At 44.8% G+C, this 23704-nt stretch overlaps 1 protein-coding gene across 1 annotated transcript; it reads right to left on the reverse strand.

Moving 5' to 3' along the window:
• Positions 1 to 401: 401 nt before the first annotated feature.
• Positions 402 to 13098, reverse strand: Crhbp (corticotropin releasing hormone binding protein). Its single transcript, XM_016004199.3, has 7 exons — positions 12901 to 13098; positions 12457 to 12559; positions 12012 to 12169; positions 10260 to 10470; positions 8378 to 8520; positions 4814 to 4931; positions 402 to 1086 (listed from the first exon to the last, which is right to left on the reverse strand). The coding sequence occupies exons 1-7, from the start codon at positions 13030 to 13032 to the stop codon at positions 929 to 931; spliced, it is 1023 nt and encodes a 340-aa protein (XP_015859685.2). The 5' UTR covers positions 13033 to 13098; the 3' UTR covers positions 402 to 928.
• Positions 13099 to 23704: the final 10606 nt, after the last annotated feature.

Consider the following 23704-nt stretch of genomic DNA (forward strand, 5'->3'; position numbering starts at 1 on the left):
AATTACTTTGCTCACAGAGTGATCTCACCAGCCCCTTTCTCAAACGTAGACAGACTCTAAAGCAAAGGACTCAGGTTTCTACAAATGGTGTCTCCAAGAGGAGTGTAAGGTCCTTAACTATCCCTGCTGGCAATGTCCTCTGTGTCCATGAAAACATGTACTCTGAGCTGCCTCAGTGGCCTGTGGAAAGCACAGTGCACTCCCCACTTCCTGGCCAGTGCCTACTGCAATTCTCCCTCGGCTCTGCGTAACCCACTCCAGAGTTCTGTCAGCTCCAAGGAATCCAAACCAGTTTAGTTCATGGCTTGGATCTGCACCACATGGGAACATTATTTTCTTTGAGTGATGAAGGCAGGGACCGCCCAGGGAACCCAATACATCAGACCGTCAAGATGCCAACATTCTGCGTATATTTTATTCACATTTGGATTTGTGAACAGAAAGGTTTTTTTTTTCTTTTTTGTTCCCATGCTACAAAGTGTTGGTTAAAAAAAAAAAAAAAGTATGACCAATTAATAACTAATAGCTACAATTTGTAAACAGAAGTATGATGTACAAATAACAGATACAATTCCTTTGGTATACCCCAGACACGTTTCTATTCAGTCATAAAACTGTGAGTGCCGCCATTCTCCTCTCTTCGTGGCATCTGTCCTCGCCACACAACTGTTCCCCTCCCTGGCTTTGCCTTGCTTCGCCGGTTCATGTACGCAGCCCACCCAAACCACCAAGCATTTCCAACTCCAACCTGGTGTCTGTCTTCTGTTCTTTGATACAACAAAAGGAAGCCAAACTGAAAGTCGTGTGTGCACGTGTGTGAGGCCTGGAATACTGACCGCCATGGAAAGCTTTTCACTCGCTGCCCGGTCCAGATCAGCTACAATAACTGTCACTCAACCGGCAGCGAGTTGATCCCTGAGCCGGTTCTTCAAAGACGAGACAAACAGAATTCCGGGATGCTATTTCCGTCCGAGGTTTCAAGCTCGGACGGTTCCAGCTGGCGGTACTCAAATGTCACGCGGTTGATCTGTTTTCCGCTGGAGACCATGCGCACCACGGTGTTGTCACAGCTGATTTTCATCTGGGCTGTAATTGATTGGGGGCGGGGATAATAAATGTTTTCCAACAGGTCATAGAACACAGAGTAAAACCAGTGCTCTCCGCTCCCTAAGTTAAACAGTGAAGGTTGGGATAGGGCCATGAATATATATATATATATATTATATAATATAATATTAAAACTATATAATTGGGAGCTGGAGAGATGGCTCAGCGGTTAAGAGCCCTGGCTGCTCTTCTAGAGGTCCTGAGTTCAATTCTCAGCAACTCCTTTGCACAGAGTGGGTACCACACTGAGTAGACAAGTTTTTATTCTATTGCGGTGGTTCGCCACAATCCTTTAATACAGTTCTTCATGTTATGGTGACCCCAACCATACAATTATGTCATTGATACATCATAACTGTAATTTTGCTACTGTTATGAATCGTAATATAAATATCTTATTAGATATTTATATGCAAGATATCTAATATGTATTTGACCACCAAAAGGGTCAAGACCCTCGGGTTGAGAACCAATTTTCTGTTGTTTACCAGCACCCTTCAAACTGTCCTGGTATGGAATAGCTTCGAACATTCTCATTTGGCTCACATCCAGTATTTCCATTGTCTGAACAGGCACCTGACACCTATCTGCCGCTTCTCCTGGCCGGTGTGCCCAAGCAGCTCACAATGAGAGTCACATTATTTTCATGAAAAATGACTTTCCATTCATTTCTGCAGCCACAGTTTGATTCCTGACACATGTGTTATCTGCCCTATAATCATTCTTTCTGCTATTTTAATTTTCTCAGTCTCTCCCCCTCATACTTGGTATCTACAGGTTATTTCTCAATTCTGAGGCATGCCACCACAGACACATCCCTGGGTGCCAAGGAAGCAAAGCAACATGATAATGTCAGTAAGGTGAAAGGCTGTTTGAAAGCAAGATAAGTTCCAACCCTGACTTCTTTAAAATACAGCTATGAAAGAACCCAGACTAGCTGCTGCCTGGAGGCCATGTTTATCTTCCTGTAGATAATTCAGAAGGTGGTTTTTCTTTCTGGTGTCGCTCTGAACTTTAATCTACACAATACATCCCGGTTCCTTTAGTTAATGTGCATACTATTTGTTTTAACATAATTCTAACAAAATTCAATGTCAGGGACAGGGTCTCTAATGGGTCTATAGTTTTGGACTAAACTTAGAGTACGTGGAAACAGGGAGGATGGAAGAAGGAGGAGGAGAGGAAGAAGAAAGCTACATGTGCCAGATACGTAGCTCAGTGGTAAAGCATCTGGCATATGTGGGAGACCGGATATGGTCCCTAGTCCACACAAATAAATGAATAAGATTTTTTTTTTTTTTTTGGTATTTTGAGACAGGGTTTCTCTGTGTAGTTTTGGAGCCTCTCCTGGATTTCATTCTGTAGACCAGGCTGGCCTTGAACTCACAGAGATCCGCCTGCCTCTGCCTCCTGAGTGCTGGGATTAAACTATCTAAAATAAACCAGAGAATGATACAATTCAAGCTTTAAATTACTTAATGTTGGTTTAACTATGCCCATAATTTAGACAAAGCAGGTTTGGTTTTTTGGGGGTCCTTCCTCGCACCCTTTTACAAAACTAAGCTAAGTTCTATAATTGAAACAGAAATAAGATGGCTTCAGTTATCTGAAGTCACAAGCATTCTTCGATCCATTCCCATCTTTTTACTCCGCTCAAATACATGTCTCTAAAGGCCATTTCTCACACCAGCCCAGGAACCACGCAGTGCCTCAGAAGGTGACCACAGAAGACCGTCAGCATGGCCACAATCCATGACAGCTTACGTCAGAGTAAAGGCCAGTCAGTACAAAAGATTCCTCTGGGTATGGTCCTGTGCACCTGTGATCCTAGCCCTCCAGAGGCTGAGAGAGAAGATCAAGAGTTCAAGGCCAGCCTGGGCTACTTACTGAGAACCTGCCTTAAAAAAAAAAAAAAGAATCTTCTCAGCTTCAGCAAAGTAAGTTTAGACATGTTTAGGAAGCAATCTTTGCCTCAGTGAGATAACTTGCCTAAGTCCAGTCCTACCTGTCTCATGGAGCCATTTCCACACTCGTCAATCTGAGGAGGGGGCAGGACATATCAGGTAAGGCCTTTCTGCCTGCCTATGTACACGACTTCTCTTTCAGAGCTGTTTTGCTTACCGAGGGCTCAGGGAGAGAAAATACTGGTGATGTGACCTTATTTTAACATCAGGGTACAACAGATCAGAACAGCGGTCTGCTTTGCGACCTCATTACCTAGTTGGAGGAGGGTCTGTGGGGGTGCAGGAGGAGGGAGCCTGAAGGGAATGGTCTGTGCCATTTGGAGTGCCTCCAGTTTTAATTTGTCTCTTTCCATCCTACCAACGATTCCTGTAACCTAAAGTACAGGTGTGAGGGCGACCTTTACAGAACTGCACTATGGGAACTTCCCCCACCACATACAGTTTATTAGTTTGGTTACGTGGTCAGTAGTTTGTACCCCATCCTCACACCCCTTAGCTTGAGCATCCTCATTGGTGCCAGGCATGTCAGGGCTGGCCCCATTTGGCAGCCTCATCCTAAAGTAGCTTTGTATTAATGATAGGCACTTTGAGATTTCAGAACTTGTCTCTGGGTAGCAATAGCCTTTGAGAGGCGAGTGTAGCTGCAGAAGTTGGGGAAACTCAGGGGCTTGGAGGGGCTCTAGAAATCTTTCTGTTCTGCTATAAATAATCCAGCTATTATAAACATAAATTATAAATAACTTGCTGTAAATAATCCAGCCCCATGCATATGTGTATACATATCCTATACTGTTGCTAGAGTTTTCCTGCCTTGCCCACAGTCAGGACAAATCTTTGTCACCCGCCAGTCCCACAGCCGCTCAGACCCAACCAAGCAAACACAGAGACTTATATTGCTTACAAACTGTATGGCCGTGGCAGACTTCTTGCTAACTGTTCTTTTATCTTAAATTAATCCATTTCCATAAATCTATACCTTGCCACGTGGCTGGTGGCTTCCCGGTGACTTCACATGCTGCTGGTCATGGCGGCGGCTGCAGCCAGTCTTTCTGCCTTCCTGTCCTTTTATTTCTCCTCTCTGTTAGTCCCGCCTATCCTTCCTGCCTAGCCACAGCCGATCAGGTTTTATTTATTGATCAATCAGAACAACTTGACATACAGACCATCCCCCCCACAGCCAAGTGCAGACCATCTCAGACACCTGCACTCAGGCCCATGGTCCTAATCATCCTCTATGCGGACCTGCTGGGTAACGCCACAAAGAACCCAAGAAGGGCTCCCACAGGACATACAGAACATCCCACAGCACTATACACACATTGATGTATGTATATATACCTACACATGTATGCATACATGAGAATGTATCATATACAGGTAGCAAAGTTATTTAGTTATTATTTCATTATTATACTGTTACCATTCACAGATCCTTTTTACCATTTGAATTGTTACTCTCCGAAGAATAAAAGCAGAGATTTTCCCTAACGTGGAGAAACATTGTCTTTTTCATAGTTTTCCTTAAATACACATCCTAGCTGCTCTCTAGGACTCTCTTTTGGTGCTGAACTGAAGTGGTAAGTTCTGATACTATACGTAGACTCAAGTAAAATTCTCACATTGGCTTGAAATATAAAACAATTTTTTGATAGAATTTGTCTTACTATATTAAAAGTTTGGGGCATTTTATTTAAGGAAATCACCCTGATGGCTACGTGAATACAACAGAAAAACTGTCTCACCAGGGCCTTGAAAGGGGAAGCACAGGTCTGCTAAAGGCATCATCTTGGAGGGGTCCAATCCGTTTCCTCCCAACAGCTCCACGAAGTCGCCGGTCCCACCACAGTCATCCGAGGGTTTCTAAGAGGATAGAGCAGTGGACAGAGCAAGGTGCACGTAAACCTCTCGCAGAGGCCAAACTGAGCCAAGAGGGGATCAGTGAATACACTCTGTCGGCCTTCAACACCTGTGCTTCCGACTCAAACATCGGACTCCAGAAATCAAACTCCCACGAATCAGTTTTCTAAATCAGTTGACTAGTCATTTTTGAATGTATGGGTGCTTTTTTAAGGGCTAAATTCAATGACTGGAAAAATGAAACTGGAATCCACATGTTCAGAATAAGATGCGTGAACACAACCTGGGCGTACCTGGATACACGCCAAGTCATTTGGACATCTTAATGCACGTAGTTAGATTAAAGGAAGCCCAGTCACCTGCAGTTTATAATTATATTATAATTTGTATATTTAAACTCTATGTTCTCCCTCAGCTTGCTTCCTTGCCTTTTGTTAATAAAGGAATATTTCTGTTCCTGGAACACGTCTCTTCTACCAGTAAGGATGTAGATTACTCATGGGTATATTTATAAAAGGATAGAACTGTGATTTGGGGCTCCAGTTAGTCAAATTTACCTCTTACTCTTTCCTTTCAATGAAAACAAATCCCTTTCATGGTGCTCAGAAGGAGAATTCATCGTAAGCCTATGAAACCATCATTTCCTACTTCTCGAATTCTCCCACTGTTCTCAGCCAAGTGATTTCTGTGCCTCACTCAACACACAAAAAGTATGCATTCTCAGTCCCAAATGTTGTACTCGGCCCCTGCTTCACATGCCCAGGTTAGCCTTGAGTTCATTCAATCCTCCTGAATGCTGGGATTAGAGGAGTGAGCCACCACACTTGCAAATGTGTCTGAAATTCTTAATGAAGCTTTAATCACGACTCCACGCTTTTATTCCGGACTGTCTCCCACCATCCCTGTTGCCTGAGACCCTGTTATTCATTGATGTATACTCATTAAGAGACGTAGTGGTATTTGGCTGGTTGCTACAAGTTAACCAGATAAGCCCTGACACATGGGAGCTAAAATCTAAAACTCAGAACTTTAAACACCCACACATGCAGGTGCACACATATCAGACATTTAGAAGGACATCGAAATGTGATAGGAACTAAAATTAAAACATTATATAGTGGCAAGCATTTGGCTAAGGAAGGGAGAAAACAGTAGCTACTTATGTTTAAAGGGCCTACTATGTGCAATGGCTGTATGCTTAGTTACTTCAAACATAATTTCACTACATGATGAAATAAAGATTTAATTAGGCCCACTGTGCACTAGTTTGTGAAACGAGAGTCAAATAAGCTATTTAGGAATGAACGAACATAATTGCCTTTCCCATGAGTGGACAGGCGGAAGTTTCCACTTGGTGAGCAATGATGTCTCTCCTCTCAGTAATCCTCTTAGGTTTTCTCATAAACAGTGGCAGAAAGTGAGCTGCCTAGGTCCCTGTCTGGGCTTCTGGGCCCCTCGGTAGCTCCTGCATGTCTTTGCTGAAATGGTAAGCTCCTACCACCTCCTGCTAGACCAAGACCTTGTGCCAAAGGCACACCCCAGCTTGTTGAACTGGAAGTGGAGTCCCCACTGCTCATTATGAACGCCTGAGGCCTCTCCTCCCAGCACACAAGAAAGCTGTAGTGCTTATGGAATGATCTCGAGTGGCTCCCTAACAACAATCAAAGGGCCCATGAAAAAGGCAGACTATCCCCAGCCCATTCACCAGGTGGGAGCCAGAGTGACCTTCAGATAGCACCCATCAGGTCATTCCTGCCGGAACCCGTAGCTTTCCCACTGCACACACCTTCTTCAGACGGACAGCACCTTCTACACTGCACATCCCCCTCTCTACTTGCTCTTTCCTGTTCCTGGGATCCACCAGGCCTGTTTCTGCCTGGCAGCACTGTTCCTCTGCTCCTTCTTCTTCCCATGACTGCTGCTCCTTCTGGTCGACCGCTCTGGTCAAAGCATCTTCTTCTCAGAAGTTTCCTTTCCTGCCACATTGTCTCAGGCAGCTCTCTCTGTCTACCCACTTTCCTGCTCCTGTCTATCAAACAAACCACTGTGCTGCATTTTCTGTACAGACTTACCCTGATTTGAAATCTGTGATATTTTTACTTGTCATACCACTAAAAAATAGGATTCCTATGAGCAGGACCTGCCTTGTTCATTGCTTATTTTTAGAATCTAGAATAATCCCTTGTACAGAGGGATTTATTATTATTATTATTACTATCATCATCATCATCATCATCATCATCATCATCATCATCATCATTGTGATAATAGTAAAGGGAAGATCATGCTGTGTAGTCCAGGCTAGCCTGGTACAAGAGGTTCTTCTATCTCAGTCTCTCAGTGCTGGGATTGCAAGTGTAAGCGACCATATCTAGCTTTCAATACCCAGGCCACAAAAAGCAAATTTTAAAGGAACTGATGCCTAGAACACAGTAGGCTCTAAAATGTTAAGGGGAATACCAAAATTATTCTTAGAGCTTCAATACCTAAAGCCCACATGTCCCAATCTGTTACCACACCTTCCACCTTCTAGACTGTACCCAAAGACTGGCATGGCATACAAAGTCTATCAGATTGGACCCAAAGCACTCAGACATCCTTAGGAAAGGACCACTCCTCCATCAAGGTCCAAAACAACAACAAAGAAGAGGTGAAGGCATAGGAATTGGAGGGTTGGAGGAAGCTGGATGGAAATGACTTTTCTCAGCCATCTTCCTTATTCAGTTTCCACAAAGATCTGTATTTTGAGAATGCTGGCTGCCTCCGTTATCACCAAACGCATGTGTTATTTTAACTTAGGCCTCTAAACAAGGAAGAGGAAATGAGTGTGAGTCACAGAGAAGTCACTATCTGTGCAAATAGATGCAGTCAAGCCAGCTTTCATTTTAAGGCACATACAGAAACTGATATGAAAGCAAGTTGGTAGGAATTTCACAGCGAATTTTTTTCCCCTCAGGCAAAATGTCATACAACATGCTCTTCAAAACTTGACTGCTTTTTTTTCAATATCAAAATCCAATTTCATGTTTTATGCCACCGTTAGCATTTTTTCCTAGCGCGGTGCTCTGTCAATGAGAGAGCCTTCCTTCGAATCAAAAGAAAATTCCAATGATCAGAAAAGCAGCTGTGTCGATGACTCACCGGAGGCGCGGCTAGGAGAGGATTTTTGCAAAAGAGGCAAGTACAAGAGCGTTCAACTGTAATTACATAGTGCAGCTTCACCAAATGAAAGCATTTCCTATGTCACAGGAGAAGCACCGGCGTAGTCAGAAGGGGCACCTGAGGGTTTGCCTCCAGCCTGACTGAAATAGACTTTGATAAAGCCAGTGCAGCACGCGGGAGACTTAAAGCCATGAGGCGTGTTTGGGCTCTGATAAAAAAAAAAAAAAAAAAAAAAAAAAAAAACAGTGACCTTCCCGAATGGCTAAGGAGGAAGCAAGCCACTTTACCTGAAGGCCATGCCCATGTCCCAAGGTGAGATCAGAGATTCTGATTGCCACAGGGTAGATGATGGAGAAGCTGCAGTTTTGGTGCTGGTGTGGGACCACCAGAGTAAACCTTCCGCTCGAAGTCTGGGAGATGACATTGCAAGCTTTAGGAGGGAAAAAGGTTACAATTACATTATTTGGAGTGCTGTTTTGTTCTTTAAATAGAAGTTCACAATATCTTTCTTTATTCTAGATTTCAGTTCATGGTCTAGTAGATATCTCCAACCTGGGGCCCACTGACCACATGTGCCCAGGATAGTGATGAATGGGGCCGACCATATTTATAGACTACACTCTTCTATCCCAACATCCTAAGGATGGGCCTCTCTGGTTAGGTTTTGTGCCCAGGAGAGGGTGGATAGCACAATGACAAAATATCACAATGACAACCTGGGAAAAGGCAGGGCCTGGGGAATAGAACTCTTCAGTGACATGTGCATGTGACAGGCAGTGCTAGATACAAGGGGGGGGGGTTCCTCAGCTTTGTCTCTGGTTTACAACAGTCCTAAGGTAGGAACTCTATCTACCGTGCCCGAGAGGAGTTCTAGGAGCACTTCTATTAAGTTAGGTCTAGGTCCAGGCTGGCAGACCAAGGTTCAAAGGTGAAGCCAGGGAGCTAGGGGCATGGTCAAGCTAATGCTGTGAGAAAGCCTCACCCCTAGAATTTGGAGCCTTGGTATATATATATACACAATAAAGCCGTAAGTAATTTTATTTTAAAGATTTCATGATAGTGACAAAAGCAGGTGAGAATAAAATAGACAACAGTTTTATACCTAACACTTATTTGCTGGGTATTGAGTACATTTACTGTTGACTAAATGGCCAATTCTTAAATCTTGGTAGTCTTAAGGTTTTCTGAAGTGTTTCTTTTTCTTTTTTTATTTCGAGTCTGAACTTACAACCAAGTTATTCTTCTATCTATGAAACAGAGGCATGGGATTGCCTTTGGACTAACTTACCCCCTTATATTTTTTATTACACTTAATTTCAGAAAGAAGTAAAATTCCTTGACACTTCTGAAAGATGTATTCTGATTTTTCACCAAGCAGATTCCAGGAGAAATGTGTCTTCTCCAATCATTCTACTTCCCAGATAGCCTCAGATTTTCCTCTCTCTCTCTCTCTCTCTCTCTCTCTCTCTCTCCCCCCTCCCTCTCTCTCCTCTCCCTCCCTGATGCTGGAGTTTAAACGCAAGGTCTGTGCACCCTCAGACAAGTGGTATACTACTTAACTATGTCCCTAGCTCCCAGAATTTTCTCCTGAAGAGAAAATAAGCTGATGTGTGAACTCATTTTGCTCAAAATCACACTCTTTCAGCTTCGGCGCTATAGTTTGACAGCATAATCTGTGTGTTTCTCCATCAGAAATGAGCTGAGTTGGGGTGGCGGCTTTGTGGTAGAAGATAACATAGAGGACAGAGACACAGAGGCACTCTGGTCCACTTCTCTCCTTAGGATGTGACATCTGCCCGCCTCATCTCAGAAGCACATCCCTTCCAGCCTTTGTTTACAAAGCTCTGGCACCAACTGATCCTTTAAGCTTATCCTGCATCTGGAGGATGGTTTGGGAGATTAAAGTTAGTTATTGAACCCATTGGAATGCCTTGGGAGGGCAGAACATGACTTTGGAGGAAAAATAGAAGTGCATGTACCATATATTAGAGTATTGCCTAGCCTGGGAAAGAAAATCAAAAACTGTGGTTTGATTTTCATGACAATGAATGAAGACTTCACAGCACTCCTTGGTTTAAGTCTGTGAAATACTATGACCTGACCTTTACAAAGCAGGTATGGCCACCTCCTACCCTGTGAGAGTCCTGTCTTTTTCTTGAGCTTACTTACGGAAGAGGGTGGGGACTTTCTTGACGGTTAATGTGAATCCATTTCCTGGTTCATGGACCCGGAAGAAGACCATGGCCACATTCTGGGAAGATGTGATGCTCCTTCTGGTAAGACCACTCTCACAGAAATCTGTGTACCGCTTCGTGGTGGGTAGAGGGTGATCCTGAGAACTTGGGAACTTCTCCCCCTTGAGGATCCAACCATCAAATACCTTCAAATAATGATGATGATGATAAATAATAATAATAATAGTATAGACATAAACAGTGACTTTTGCCAACTTGTGAAATCAAAATGTGTTGAAAAGAGGGGGGAAATTACCTAGCAATGAGCCTTCAGTTATAAGCCAGGAACCCACAGCCCCTACTCACAATCTGCTTGCTCTTCATTCATATGCATTTTGAACATGCAGATTGGTTTCAAGTAATATTATCAATTAATCTTTTTTTCTGCATAAGCCTCCAAACTGCCAAGTGAACATACCTTTTTATACTTTATCAACTAGTTCGGTAAAAGGAAATTATAGACAACACTGACTGCTTTATTTTGTCTTTTCCACATTCAGGTGAACTCTGCAGGAGCGCTATTTGGATTTCATTGGACCTCTCGGCTTCTGTTTTGCCTTTAGTCAGTGAAATGTGAGCAACAACACCACCTCTCAAAGAATAAGTAACAACAACAACAACAACAATGAACTTGTTCTGGATATGATGGAGGATGTTTGTAATCCCAGTATTGCAGAGGTTGAGAAGAAGCGCCATGAGTTTGTGGCCAGCCTGGGGTACACAGGGTGATTGGGTCAAAGTAATGCTCAAGGTGGGGTGGGGTGCAGCAGCGTCTTCTTCGCCAGTGGCTTCACATAAAAAAAAATCATCAACTCAAGTTGTGTGTGTGTGTGTGATAGGTTGGTTAGTTGGGTGGTTTTTAATGCTGTAGTCAGGTGGTGCTGGCTAGTAAGCCATGTAAGACTTCCTCCTCGCTTCCTAAGTCAGCTTTGGGACAAAGGGTCAAAGCCAATTGACCCCACTCTCAAAATCACGGCAGGGCTCCATTTTAATGAGTCCATCATAGCAACATTACCAACAACCTGGAGCAAATTATTGCTAGCAAGCTTGACAGGTTCCCAAATGGTTCTGCTTTGGAAGTCTCAAGTGTGATTTTTTTTTTGGGGGGGGGGGCAGCAGAACTCCATCCAGCTTGCCTCCCCTGTCCTGTGTGGTTGTGGATACTGAATTGGGGGTGCTGAGGCTTGGTGATTCTCCTCCCTTCTCACTTGTCTTAAACCAGAACTCCCTTCAGCGTCCTCCCACGACCAGTGTGCCCTGCTATCCCCCAATCCCATCAGACAGACGGGCTCCAAAGAGCCTCTGCGCTCCTGGAAGACAGAGGTGGCTTCAGATCTCAGAAGGCAAGAGGAGAGCTCGCCATCTAAGAGGTTCTCGTGGTAGACTCGGGAGCTCCTGCTAATTATTTTTGCCATGTTTTGTTCCCCCCAGATTGCACTGCAGCATCTCATGCTGCCAGCTCAAGTGCTAGGAAGTCCCAGGGAGTTGGGGAGTGCACAGAAGGAAAACTAAACCACCAGTGTCCAGGGGCGCTGGACCTGTAGAGACCCTCCCTAGGAATGCAGCTTCCCGGGCCTCCCCCCAGTGAGCTTCTGAAACTCAGGAACATATTGCTTCGGTGTTGCCCCCAGGTGGGCACGCTTAAGGCCAGGCGGACTGGGGCTTCGTGGAGCGGGAACCCCCTCACCTTCAGGAGGTCCCCACCCTGGCAGTCGATGGAGACCAGGTCGAAGTGGATGGTGATGAACTCATCGGGATCCCCGATGAAGAAGACGGCGCAGTGCAGCTGCGGCTGGTCGGCGGTGAAGGTGAACTGGCCAGGGAGGCTCAGCATGTCCAGGCACCCTAGGGGGAGAGAATGGAGCCAGGGGTCCCCAGCTGCCCCAGGAAGCCGCTCTCAGCGTGCTCCATTCCCTGGCTCCGCAGAGCGCGGTGCCCCAAGTCGGGGCTCCTAGCTTAAGCTGCACTGGGTTTCCTCGCTCTGGCTTGGAAGGAGGCTTGGGGATGCCGAAACCAGGAGGTCCCAGCCAGCCCCCGGCAGGAGATCCTGCAAGCCTACGTCCTAGGTGCAGAGCCCAAGCCTCCCGCCTCCCGGGGCGCCCACACAGTGGAGCAGGACAGCCCCGACTCACGCAGAGCTCGGCGATATGGCTGCTCCCCCTGCTCTCCGGACAGGTCCCGCTTCAGTTTGGCGCTGAAGAGCAAGAAAGGGTCATAGTCCGCGGCTTCTTGTACCTGGCAAGGAAAGTAGATCGGTCCGGAAAAGTTCAGTGGACCAGGAGTAGGGCACCCTCCTTGCAGCTCAGAGAAGCGAACTGAGAGCGAGTCCGTGTCTCCCCAGAGTCTGGAGACTACGAGTGAATCTTAGACTCTTTCCATCAGATCAGGGTACCCAGGCATCCTCAGCGGCCAGAAAAAGGCAAGCAGTTAGGATGCTCAGAAGCAAGGAGAAAGCAAGTCTCGAAGAACCAGGGAAAATAAAATGCAACAGAGAGGAGACTTTCAAAGCCCTGCCTGCTGTCCCCTGGCTGAATACTCCCGGGAAAGGTGTTAAGGATCGAGGAAGAAGGGCTCACCTCTAGGTAGCGGCTCTCTCCCCTTAGAGCAGTCAGGAGGATCAGAATGAAGTAAGCCTGGAGTTTGAAGTTCAGTGACATGCTGGCCTTGTCTCTGCAGCTGGTGCGCTCTAATGCAGGGATCTTGGGCATTTCTTCCCACACCTTCACCCACGCTGAGAGCTCAAGGCTGCTAGGGTCCCTTTCCTGGATCTCTTTTATAGGAGCAGGAAAGAGGGGAGGCACTCTGCCCCTTAACCGATCCGAGCTTAGTTACCATGGGTTACCCTGCCTCGGTGACAACCTACGTGGCAATGACGAGGGTCCAGCTCTCAGCCACAAACATTGCAGCATGGCCCAGCGTTATTCAACAATGACTTCAATCACTAGAACCTAGTGACCTGAACGTTCAGTATAGGAGAGAGAAGGAGGCAGGGACTGAGACTGAGGGAGGGCATTTTGCTTGGTCTGTCAAGCATCACATTATACTCATTTTATAGATAGTCAGGGAATTTTTAATTTTGCAAGTGACAAAAGAAAGTGACAAAATCACACATGTGCACAAAGTACCCATATACATATGATCGCATCACGGGCCCTAGTCCTGTAACTGTGGATGGGATCCTGCTGGGAATGGCCAGAGAGCAGGATCAGGGCAACTACCACGCCTCTCCCTAAGATACGTGAGGTATTTTCAACTTCAGATCTTTGACAGAAGCTGGTTTTACAGAATACTGCAGAAATGAAAACCTGGGCTCCCTAAGCTTTGCTTTGTTCTGGTCCAGTTTCTCATCGGCATTCCCTTAATGAAAAAGCAAGAGTCTACAGAGCTCTGGGTGCTAGCTGGGCTGGCCCTGACCTAGATGTTCCACTGCATCCACACTCCTGGACAGTTCCCTGTAGCCAGGACTTCAGCCTCCTTGGAATCAAGGGGAGCATGTCACTCCACCCTGTGCCTCCAAAACCCTGGGTTGCTTTGATTCTAGAAAGAGTGCGAAAGCCCCCCTCACTGATATACAGGCCCAGTCAAATGGGTCAGAATCCAGACAGGAGTTATGTATAAGCTTACTTTGGCAGAAGACCATGGATTCTGCTTTCTGTCCAGAGCTTCGGACAATGTGGAGCTAGATCCTTCTAGGCTTCCCTACTCCCTTAAAATAGGTGATTAGTACTGCTAGAAAAAAATCAAACATAAGACCACAATAGAAGGTTTTAATGGAAGAAAATAGTTGTATTTGTTGTTTAAAAATACTGAAAAGTGCCGGGCGTTGGTGGCGCACGCCTTTAATCCCAGCACTCGGGAGGCAGAGCCAGGCGGATCTCTGTGAGTTCGAGGCCAGCCTGGGCTACCAAGTGAGCTCCAGGAAAGGCGCAAAGCTACACAGAGAAACCCTGTCTCGAAAAACCAAAAAAAAAAAATAAAAATAAAAATAAAAAAAAAAATAAAAAATACTGAAAAGTAACAGTAATCTCATGGTATCAGAATTTGATGTTTCCATAGTTGAGACAATATTGAGCTCTGCAGGGGCTAAGTCTCAGGATTTTCATCTGGAGGTCTACCTATCCTGGTCGAATGCTATGAACAGGTCTTAGACCAGACTACGGAGCAGAAGGAACATGCAAAGGTCTTAAGCACTGACCACCACACCCTTCTCTCCATCCTTCGCACTATTTACATATCTGAATTTCAGATAAGGATGCAGAACCCGATAGGAATGGAAGAAGAGAGAAGCTAACGGCCTGACATCAGCTGCCTCCTTTGAAAGCGTCGGGCCATCTTCAGGACCACCTCCCATCCTGTTTGCACCTAGGAAGATGCTCAGGCACAGTCACCTGGATACCATGACCTGCCCTCCTCTCCCATCAGGACCCCACCTGCCTGGGGTTCACCCCAACACTTACGTGTTGGCCAACACTGCCTTTTCCACTTTGGGGGTTTGGCACCTGTGCCACCTCCCCTCCAAGCTACTCATTCACATCATCAAGAAGATAATCGTTCTCTGACTCACCCCTTCACCTACAGACACACCCTCCCAACCCTACCCCCACCTCCATCAACATGTGGACAGTGATGTTCTCTGCATGCTTGCACACACAAAAATAAAAAGGTTTTTAATTTTAAAAAAGTTTTTAAAGAAGCAAAGACGAAGCTTTGTAATCCTGTACAAAGGATTGTAATCCTGTAATCCCAACACTGAGGAGGCAGAGACAGGAGGATGCTGAGCTTCAGGCCAGCTTGGTTGCACAGTGAAACCTTGTCTCAAAGAAAGAGGGAGATGGCATTGGGGAGGAAGGAACAAAGGAAGGGAGGGAGGGAAGGAGGGAGGGAGGGAGGGCAGAAGAAAGGAAGTGCGGAAGGAGAGAGAGAGAAAGACTATGAAATAAAACTTACCAATACAACTGTTTCCACGTGTTTTCACAACGTCTTACTGTTTGACTTGGCTGCTATTGGCTTTCTTGTGGTAAGAAAATGGCAGGAGTCCTACTTCTCAGCAGACATCTCAGCTCAGGACCCAGTACAGACTGTAGGGATGGTGCCGTGCAGCTGATTGCTGGAGCTTACCCATCCTGCAGATCTGGGACTTCACTTGCATAGATGCACCTCTGGCAACCTCTGGCAACACTCAACCTCTGGCCACCATCGCTCCACCCTTTGTTGGTAAGAGGTGGCTATTTCAGATATTTCGTATACATAGACTCCTCAGCACTCAGAAGGGTTGGGATCACAGAGTTCCCAACTAGCTTGGGATACAAAGCAGTAGTGGCACACCCCTTTAATCCCAGCACATAGAAGGTAGAGGCAGGTGGATCTCTGTGAGTTCGAGGCCATCCTTGTCTATATAGTGAGTGAGTTCCAAGACAGCCAGGGCTAGGTAGAGAGATCCTGTCTCAAAAACAAAAACAACAAACAAACAAAGAAACCCCACCAGTTCCTGCACTGTTTGTCTTCTGTGATTGGCTTATTTCACTTAGCACAGCTCCCTGGAGCTTCGTCTAGACTTAGTACACCGTGGGTTTTCCCTCTCTCCCTTTGATAATAGCCATCCCAACGCACAATAGGTGTGAAGTCATGCTCGCTGTGTTTTTTATTTGCTTTTCCTTGATAGTCAGAGATGTCGATCATCTTTCTGTATACTTATTGGTTGATGTGCATCCTTTGGAGAAATGTCTCTTCAAATCCCAAGACTGAGCTGGGTGCACACAGCTTTAATCCCAGCATCTGGGGCGGGGGGGGGGGGGGGGGGGGGGGGCCGGCGCGGAGAGAAGCAGTTGATCTTTGAGTCCAAGGCCAGCCTGGTCCACAGAACAAGTTCCATGACAGCCAGAGTTACACAAAGAAACCCTGTCTCAAATAAGAACAACAAAATCCTGAGCCTATTGGATAGTAAAGTTAGGTTTTCATTTTGTTCTGCCTTATAGAATTCCTCACATATTGTGGAAATTAGTGCATTATTAGAAGAACAATTCTATGTATTTTCTGGCATCCAATGGGTAAGCTTTACATTCTATTGATTCCTTGCTGTGCAGGAACTTTTTAATTTCATATGACACCCATGGTTTTGTGTGTGTGTGTGTGTGTGTGTGTGTGTGTGTGTGTGTTTGCCTATGTTATCCATGTTCTTATTGTCACAGCTATGAAACCCTTGTTAAGATCAATACTGTAAATCGTTTTCCCATTTTTTTTTTTTGTTAATTTAACAGCTTAAGGTCTTCTGTTTAAGTCATTAATCCATTATGAGTTTATTTTTGTGAATGATGTATCATAAGGTTTCAAGTTCATTCTTGTGCGTGTGGACATCTGGTCTTCCAGATATCGTGACTTACCAATACCATGTGCCCTTTCCTCATGGTGTATTCTTGACACTCTTAATCAAGTTGAGTTCCCCGGAATATACAAATCGATTCCTGGGCTCGCTGTTCCTCTCAGTGGGTCATTGTGTCTGTCCTTATGCCAGTACCACGGCTGACAACTGTAGCTTTGAATTTTGAAGTCAATAAGTCTGATGCCTCCTGCTTTTGTTTTTTCTCAAGGTGTTTTTTTTTTAAAGTTTCCATATTAACTTTAGAATTTTTTATCTTTATCAAAAATAGATTTTAATATTTTATGCAATAATTTATAATCAATAAGATTATTTTTTGGAGGTATTCGAGAGCAGGAAGAAACTAAGCCAATCCCATTTGGGGAACTTATGTGAGTCAGGCTTTGGATGACTCCCTCACGTTTCAGCGACTTTCAACCCACATGAAGATCTGCAGTCAAGAGAAGCTAAAATTTGGGGGGCGGGGGTAGGCATAAGTGATTGATAAGTAAGTATTAGCCCAAAGTGTAATCAATTTTCAAGATGTGAGGATGTCTTTAGAATTCATGGGAAAGAAAAAAACTGAAAGCATGTTCCTCCATCTCTCTGTCTGTAGGCTGTCATCCCCAGTCTGTCTGTCTGTAGGCTGCCATCCCCAGTCTGTCTGTCTGTAGGCTGCCATCCCCAGTCTGTCTGTCCGTAGGCTGTCATCCCCAGTCTGCAGTTACTGGGGCTTCACATAAGCCACCAATGATCCAATGTCACCACAAACAGATGAAAATACCTCCTATGTATCTTCTTAAAATTCTTACCCACAAACCTGTGGGAGGAGGCCAGAGGTCAGGGCAGGACACTGTCATAACAAGGCTGTTCCCTTGAGAAAAAGGGAGAAGCAGTTTCTAGAAACTTGCAAGTTGTAGGTAACTGTCAGGAACTACTGCTTTAAAAGAGAGCCATGTCTCCTTTAAATTTTATTTACTTTATAAATAAATTTAACTTATCTTTCATTCACAGTAGAAACCATTAGAGTCGAGCTATAATATCCGTGCATTTGTGTTATATACTGGAGAGTGCTGTGCTATTTCTAGATATCAGACTGTATAATGGCACTTCAGTAACCACACAAGAGCAAAACAAAACAAAACCCACATGGTTCAATGAGGTCTTTGATCATAAACCTTCTTCCCTATGAAGTGGTGGCATATGCCAGAAATTACTGTAGGCATCAAATAGTGTGAGTAATATAGACTGAATAGATGTAAATGACCGTTGTTATTAAATTACCAATCACATTCTATGTCTTCATCACTGGGGTTTCACATCTAATGATAATGGTTTTGTAAGAGGCATACATGGGATATGTTTTCATATCATTATTAAATTAGAATGAATGACTTCATATTAGAACATTAACTGACTTTAAAAGCCATGGCTAGAAAATGACAGGACTAGATTAGAATCTAATTGCAGAACTGCATTTCAAAAGATGAGCTGGGATGGGTCCCATTAAAGATTATGTGCATAACAGAGAAGAGCTGATTGCATCAGAAAGAAAAGAGGAGATGTAGAGTGGGATGAAGTGGAGAAGATGGAGGGATGGGAGAGGTTGACAGTATAAAGCAGAAAGAGGAGAGAATTAGGAACTGCTCAAAGGAGGAAGCAGTTGAGCCCCATACCAAGGATTGTCGAGTGATGTCATGTGTTAAAACTGAGAAGTTTAGGAACAAGAAAATGTGGTCAGTGGAAACGCGTCTGACGAGCACTAAAGGGAGCAGGAAACGGAAGAGGACAAGACCTGCCTGAATTCTCGCAATGAGCAAGACGTCAAGTCTGCGCTAAAAAGTTATCTCTGTATCCAGCCAGATGATGAATCCTTCTCCACGGGCTCCTAGAAATGAGTCAGAACAATAAGAACTTGGGATTTTAAAAATAACTAGACAAAGCATCAAAAAGTGAGATGGCGTGGCCCAAAGCAAGCACAGCAGATGAATCCCTGTCAAGGAGCCAGGGCATTGTTCATGTTTGCGCAGTCCCTTGACTTTGGAGTGATATTGTTTCCTCAGCTCACTTCAGGCTCACTCTAAAATATCCCATGACTAACATCTATCCCAGAGATTATAATAAAATGTCATTTCATATCCCCGACTCCCTGCGTCAAAGGGAAAGACACGGAGGTCCAGACCCAGCCGTGTGTCACTGGGTAGTGGTGACGTGCCCTGGAATGTGACATCACCCTCAATATCTGCCTCTTCCCCGACAGAGGAGAAATCATGTGCAAAGAGTTGTGCTTCTGGTGCTGTGGAATAAATCTGAAGGACAGAGGTTTTTTTTAAAGGACAAGAGCAGAGAAAGACAAGCCCTAGGCATCTCTTAGCTACCTGTGGTACCTTCTTGCCTCACTGTTTGTGCGACACCCCACAATGAATTATATATATATATATATATATATATATATATATATATATATATATATGAAGGACAAAATAAGACACCATCAATATCTTTTGCCTCAGACCCTAGAGTGGCTCAACACAATACTGTGTAGTTAGTACATAGACAGCAGCCTGTGGGAAGAATCAAGAATTTCAGGCTGAAGTGACCCTGGTTTCCATCATCAAAACCCCTACACCAGAACCTCCCTACTGAGTACTTCCTGTACCCAGGCTCAGGAGCCAGGAAACAACAACTGTCCTTTTGAGCCACTGAGGTTTGGAGAGGCCTGTTACTCAACAAGGAGCTAATGCAAGTCCTTCCACTTCTGATCTACATTCCCCAGGCTTTGCCCTGGGGATCCCCAAATCTGCCACTTCTTGTCCGTAAAGCCCTCGACTCGGTTACCATCTGTCTAGGCACCGCTTTGTTGCCAGACAGCTTCTTCCAGACTTAGTCAACATCTGCAAAATTAAGATGCCTGGTGTGCGGAGCTGGGCTTGTGGGGGCAGAATCTGGATAAAGGGCAGATGCCACCAGTAGCCTTCAGTCCTCTGCCCTGTGCCAGCACACCCTCGCCAGCCGGTGCTAGAACTCTGACGCATGATGAAGCACTCCCTTTTCTGTGCTGACATTTATATGTTTTTGACTGTCACCGCTATACACATTTCCTCTAGGACACCCGGGGAAGGAAGGCCACCTCATGTTGCAGAGTCAGGGTTTAGACAGTATAGTGGCTATACTGATATATTCCTTCATATGTGTGTGTGTATGTATGTATGTATGTATGTATGTATATCTCTGTGTGTTCATTCCTATATTCATATATTTATGTATATGAATGCTAACCAGAATGCAAACCAACTTTACAGTTAAAAAGTAAACACCAAAATCCAATGAAAAGGCCTTTTTTCCCCTAATGATTTATTTATTTTATTTTATGTGCATTGGCATTTTGCCTACGTGTATGTCTGTATGAGGGTGTCAATCCCCTGGAACTGGAGTTACAGTTGTGAGCTGCCATGTGGGTGCTGGGAATTGAACCCAGGTCCTCTGGAAGAGCAGCCAATGCTCTTAACCACCAAGCCATCTCTCCAGCCCCAGAAAGGCTTTTCAATGGCCAAAACTAGAACAATTTGAACAGCAAAATAAGGTATGTTAGAGTCTAACCCAGAGTATAGAATAATCTTCCACAAGCCTTGCTAATGTTGAGAAATGATTGATTAAATTATAAGGAGAGAGACAAGACAGGTCTTTGACACAGAATAATCCCAAAACATTTATGTTGGTATTCTTTTAACGTGGGCAATAAATTAGGGATTTTCTTTCCAAAAGTGTGGGAAGGGTAAGCTCGTAGTGTTAACAGTAAGAAACCCAACAAAACACTGTCTCAGCCAGACTAGTTGCTATCAGTAGTCAAAGACTCTTACTGACAATATGACCCTTATTTATATGACCCTGATTCATTTACCTCTGAAACCTTCTTCTTCTAAGCCCTTATAGCTTGGTCTAACCATGACTAACGCACGTGACAGTGTGTAATAGAGAGGCATTCTGCACTATACCTAAGCAGTGCTCCTCAGAACTGCCAAGGTCACAAAAAAAAAAATCTGAAAAAAGCCCTAAGTAGCCTAAGAAGATATGACAGGCAAACATAAAATCATACTCTAGATGGGACCTGGAACAGAAACAGAGCACCAGGAAAGCTAAAGTAATCAGAATAAAGGGTGAAGCTAGTTGGATGCGTTTTTGTTTTTGATTTGTTTGGGTTTTTTGTTTGTTTGTTTTGTTTCTTGATGTACAGAAGCTTTTTAGTTTGATGGGAGCGCATTTGTCAGTTTTTGGTCTTATCTCCTGCACTGTGGGAGACCCATAAAGACAAACGCCGTATGTTCTCTCTGATATGTGGATCTTTGCTTCGAACCTTTAAACGTGTGTTTAACTCGGAGTCCATGTAGAAGCCAGGAAACTGGAAAGGGGCCATTGGGGAAGGGGGAATAAAGATCTTGATGAAGTGGTACAGTAGAGCACGGGTGGTGTAAACAGGGAGAGGGAATAATGGGATGAGCTTTAAGTGGGGTGCAGAGGGTATATGGAGGTTGGGGAGGGATAACTTACACTAAGGAGGTTGAGGGAAAGCTTTATATAAACCTACTATCTAACAAGCTTCCTGTGGTGGTATTCTAATTGTACTGAAATGTGATTTTGATTGTATGTTAATAAATAAAGTTGCCCGGGGGTCAGAGCTATTAGAGCCATAGACAGAGTGTGGCGGTGGTGGCACACGCCTTTAATCCCATAGATCTCTGTGTGTTCAGGGATACAGCCAGCATTGGAGACATATGCCTTTAAGACCTAGGGGGCTGTACATTCAGACAGTGACGAGGCAGTCACGTGTTTGGGTTTACAACCAATGAGAAGGCAGAACAAAATACTATAAATAGACGAACAGACAGGAAATAGGTCTCTTTTCGGGAAGCTGGGATACCGCAGGCGGAAGGGTGAGATTTTAGCTCTGAGCTCTGACCTCTCGGCTTTCTCTTTTACATTGTTTCTGTGTTTCTTATTTAATAAGACGGTTAGTTACATCTACAGCTTCCAAACACTGTACATTAAAAAAAACTTACAAGGGAAGTCACCCTACATAGGGGGTTGTCAAACCAAAAGGCCCAATGCCAAGTGTGGGATTCCTCCCTCTGAGTTGTTTGTGCAGGGAGACCCACCCCCCAATCGATACAGTCTGTTGCCACTGCTCTGTTTGCCTACCGGAATTTGATGGTAAGATCCCACTGTTGAAGATACCACACACTTCGACCACAGCACATGAAGAAATCAAGATGGCTCTCACCTGGAAGTTTCCTTCCCGCCAGCTAACCTTCACATTGAGAGAGGGTGCTATGCAGGCTGCTGGAGGAGAAAAGCCATCAAGAGTCTTAACATCTGTGAACCCTGCTAGCTTCAGAAATGACAGGCCTGCCGAGATATTCCCATGAGTGCAATGTGGCATAAATGCTGCGGGACAAACTAATAAATTTCTGGTTGGATTTAAGACCAACTCCACAAGAGGAAACACATGCCTGGTACTGTAAATCTGGCCAAGGACCATGGCTGGGGAGCACCTAGTCCCTAAGGGTGAACTTACTGCTATTACTTTGCTGACTGGGCATAGTATCAAGCTACCTTATGTTTATACCTGTAGATTATTGCAGCTCTCAGTCTCATCAGAGAAATTTCTTTACCCAAAGTGGATGATGGTCAATACAGAGACTCACTGCCGCCGCTCTAGAGGTGGTGGGACCTGGGAGAGAGGAGCCGATAAGTGAGGCAGACCAAAGTCTCATGCAATAGCTAAATTTATTCAGAGCTTCAGACAACTAATATTCAGAGAGTTAAGAGAGGTCACCTGAGTAAAGTTCTCTGGAGTTCAAGCTTTATACAATCACAAGGACAAGCCACACATGGCAATATCCATAAAGGCATATAAAGGATAGTTTAGACATTTAATTGAATAACATCAGCAGCAATAATGAGTAATCTGAAGTAAATTCACTTCTATCTGCTACACCTGGGAGGAACACAAAAACACATTCCAAGAACAATTCTGTCTTTTGAAGACACTGAGGCCACATGACTTTTGTTTCCTTGGAGTGTTCTCGTAAGCACTCAGAATTCTTCTCACACTAATCCATTCTTGAACTGTGTCCTGACAACTCACAACTGGTCATCGCGCAGAGAACATGTGTCTGCAGTGTGTTCAACCATAAATGGTACCACTATATCTCGTGGCTTCCTCAAAAGTTTCAGAGAGCACTGTGGAATGCTCAATCTGTTTTTGTTTTTGTTTTGTTTTTTGTTGTTGTTGTTTGTTTTTTTTTCAGTTTTTGAGACAGGGTTTCTCTGTGTAGCTTCGGACCCTGTCCTGGAACTTTCTCCCTAGACCAGGCTGGCCTCGAACTCACAGAGATCCTCCTGCCTCTGCCTCCCAAGTGCTGGGATTAAAGGTGTGCGACACTACCGCCCAGAGGAGTGCCCAATCTTAAAACCAGACAGATTGTAAGATACAGAGCATGGGAAGGACTTCTGCAGAGCAGTGTGTCTGGACTTGACAGGGCCGAATACCAGTGAACGCACAGCAGCTGTGGTCGCCTGAATAAGACCTGTCCAAGATAAAGCCAGTCAACACTCCAACACAAAGTGGGGAGAGCCCATGAGGCCCCATCCCCCAGCTGAGGAACTATCGGAAGTTGATGTCTGTTGGAAGAGGAAGAGTCGGTTTTTTCAATGATATGGTCCCTGAAAGGACCAAGCAGATGCCCTAACAGGCTGCTCAGTCTTCTCTCAGAGATCAGGTCTCAATTTCAGTTTCCTGCGACTTGAGCAAGCTGTCTCTGGGAGGGCCATGAACAAAAGACACAGTCCTTGCAGTAGCTCCCTTTCTGCACATACTATGACCACTGAAGGTTCAGCCAGTTGTTTACTGTCTGGGACCCCTCACCAACTTAGAGCTACATGCATGGGTCAATGTGAACACACAAGGCCAGCCAGCCTCCATGGCGGCTCAAGGACAAAGCCTGGGCCACTGAGTCAGCCCCCAC

This window comes from Peromyscus maniculatus, chromosome 15 (genome assembly GCF_049852395.1).
Source record: "Peromyscus maniculatus bairdii isolate BWxNUB_F1_BW_parent chromosome 15, HU_Pman_BW_mat_3.1, whole genome shotgun sequence".
In the NCBI taxonomy this organism is placed as follows: domain Eukaryota; kingdom Metazoa; phylum Chordata; class Mammalia; order Rodentia; family Cricetidae; genus Peromyscus; species Peromyscus maniculatus.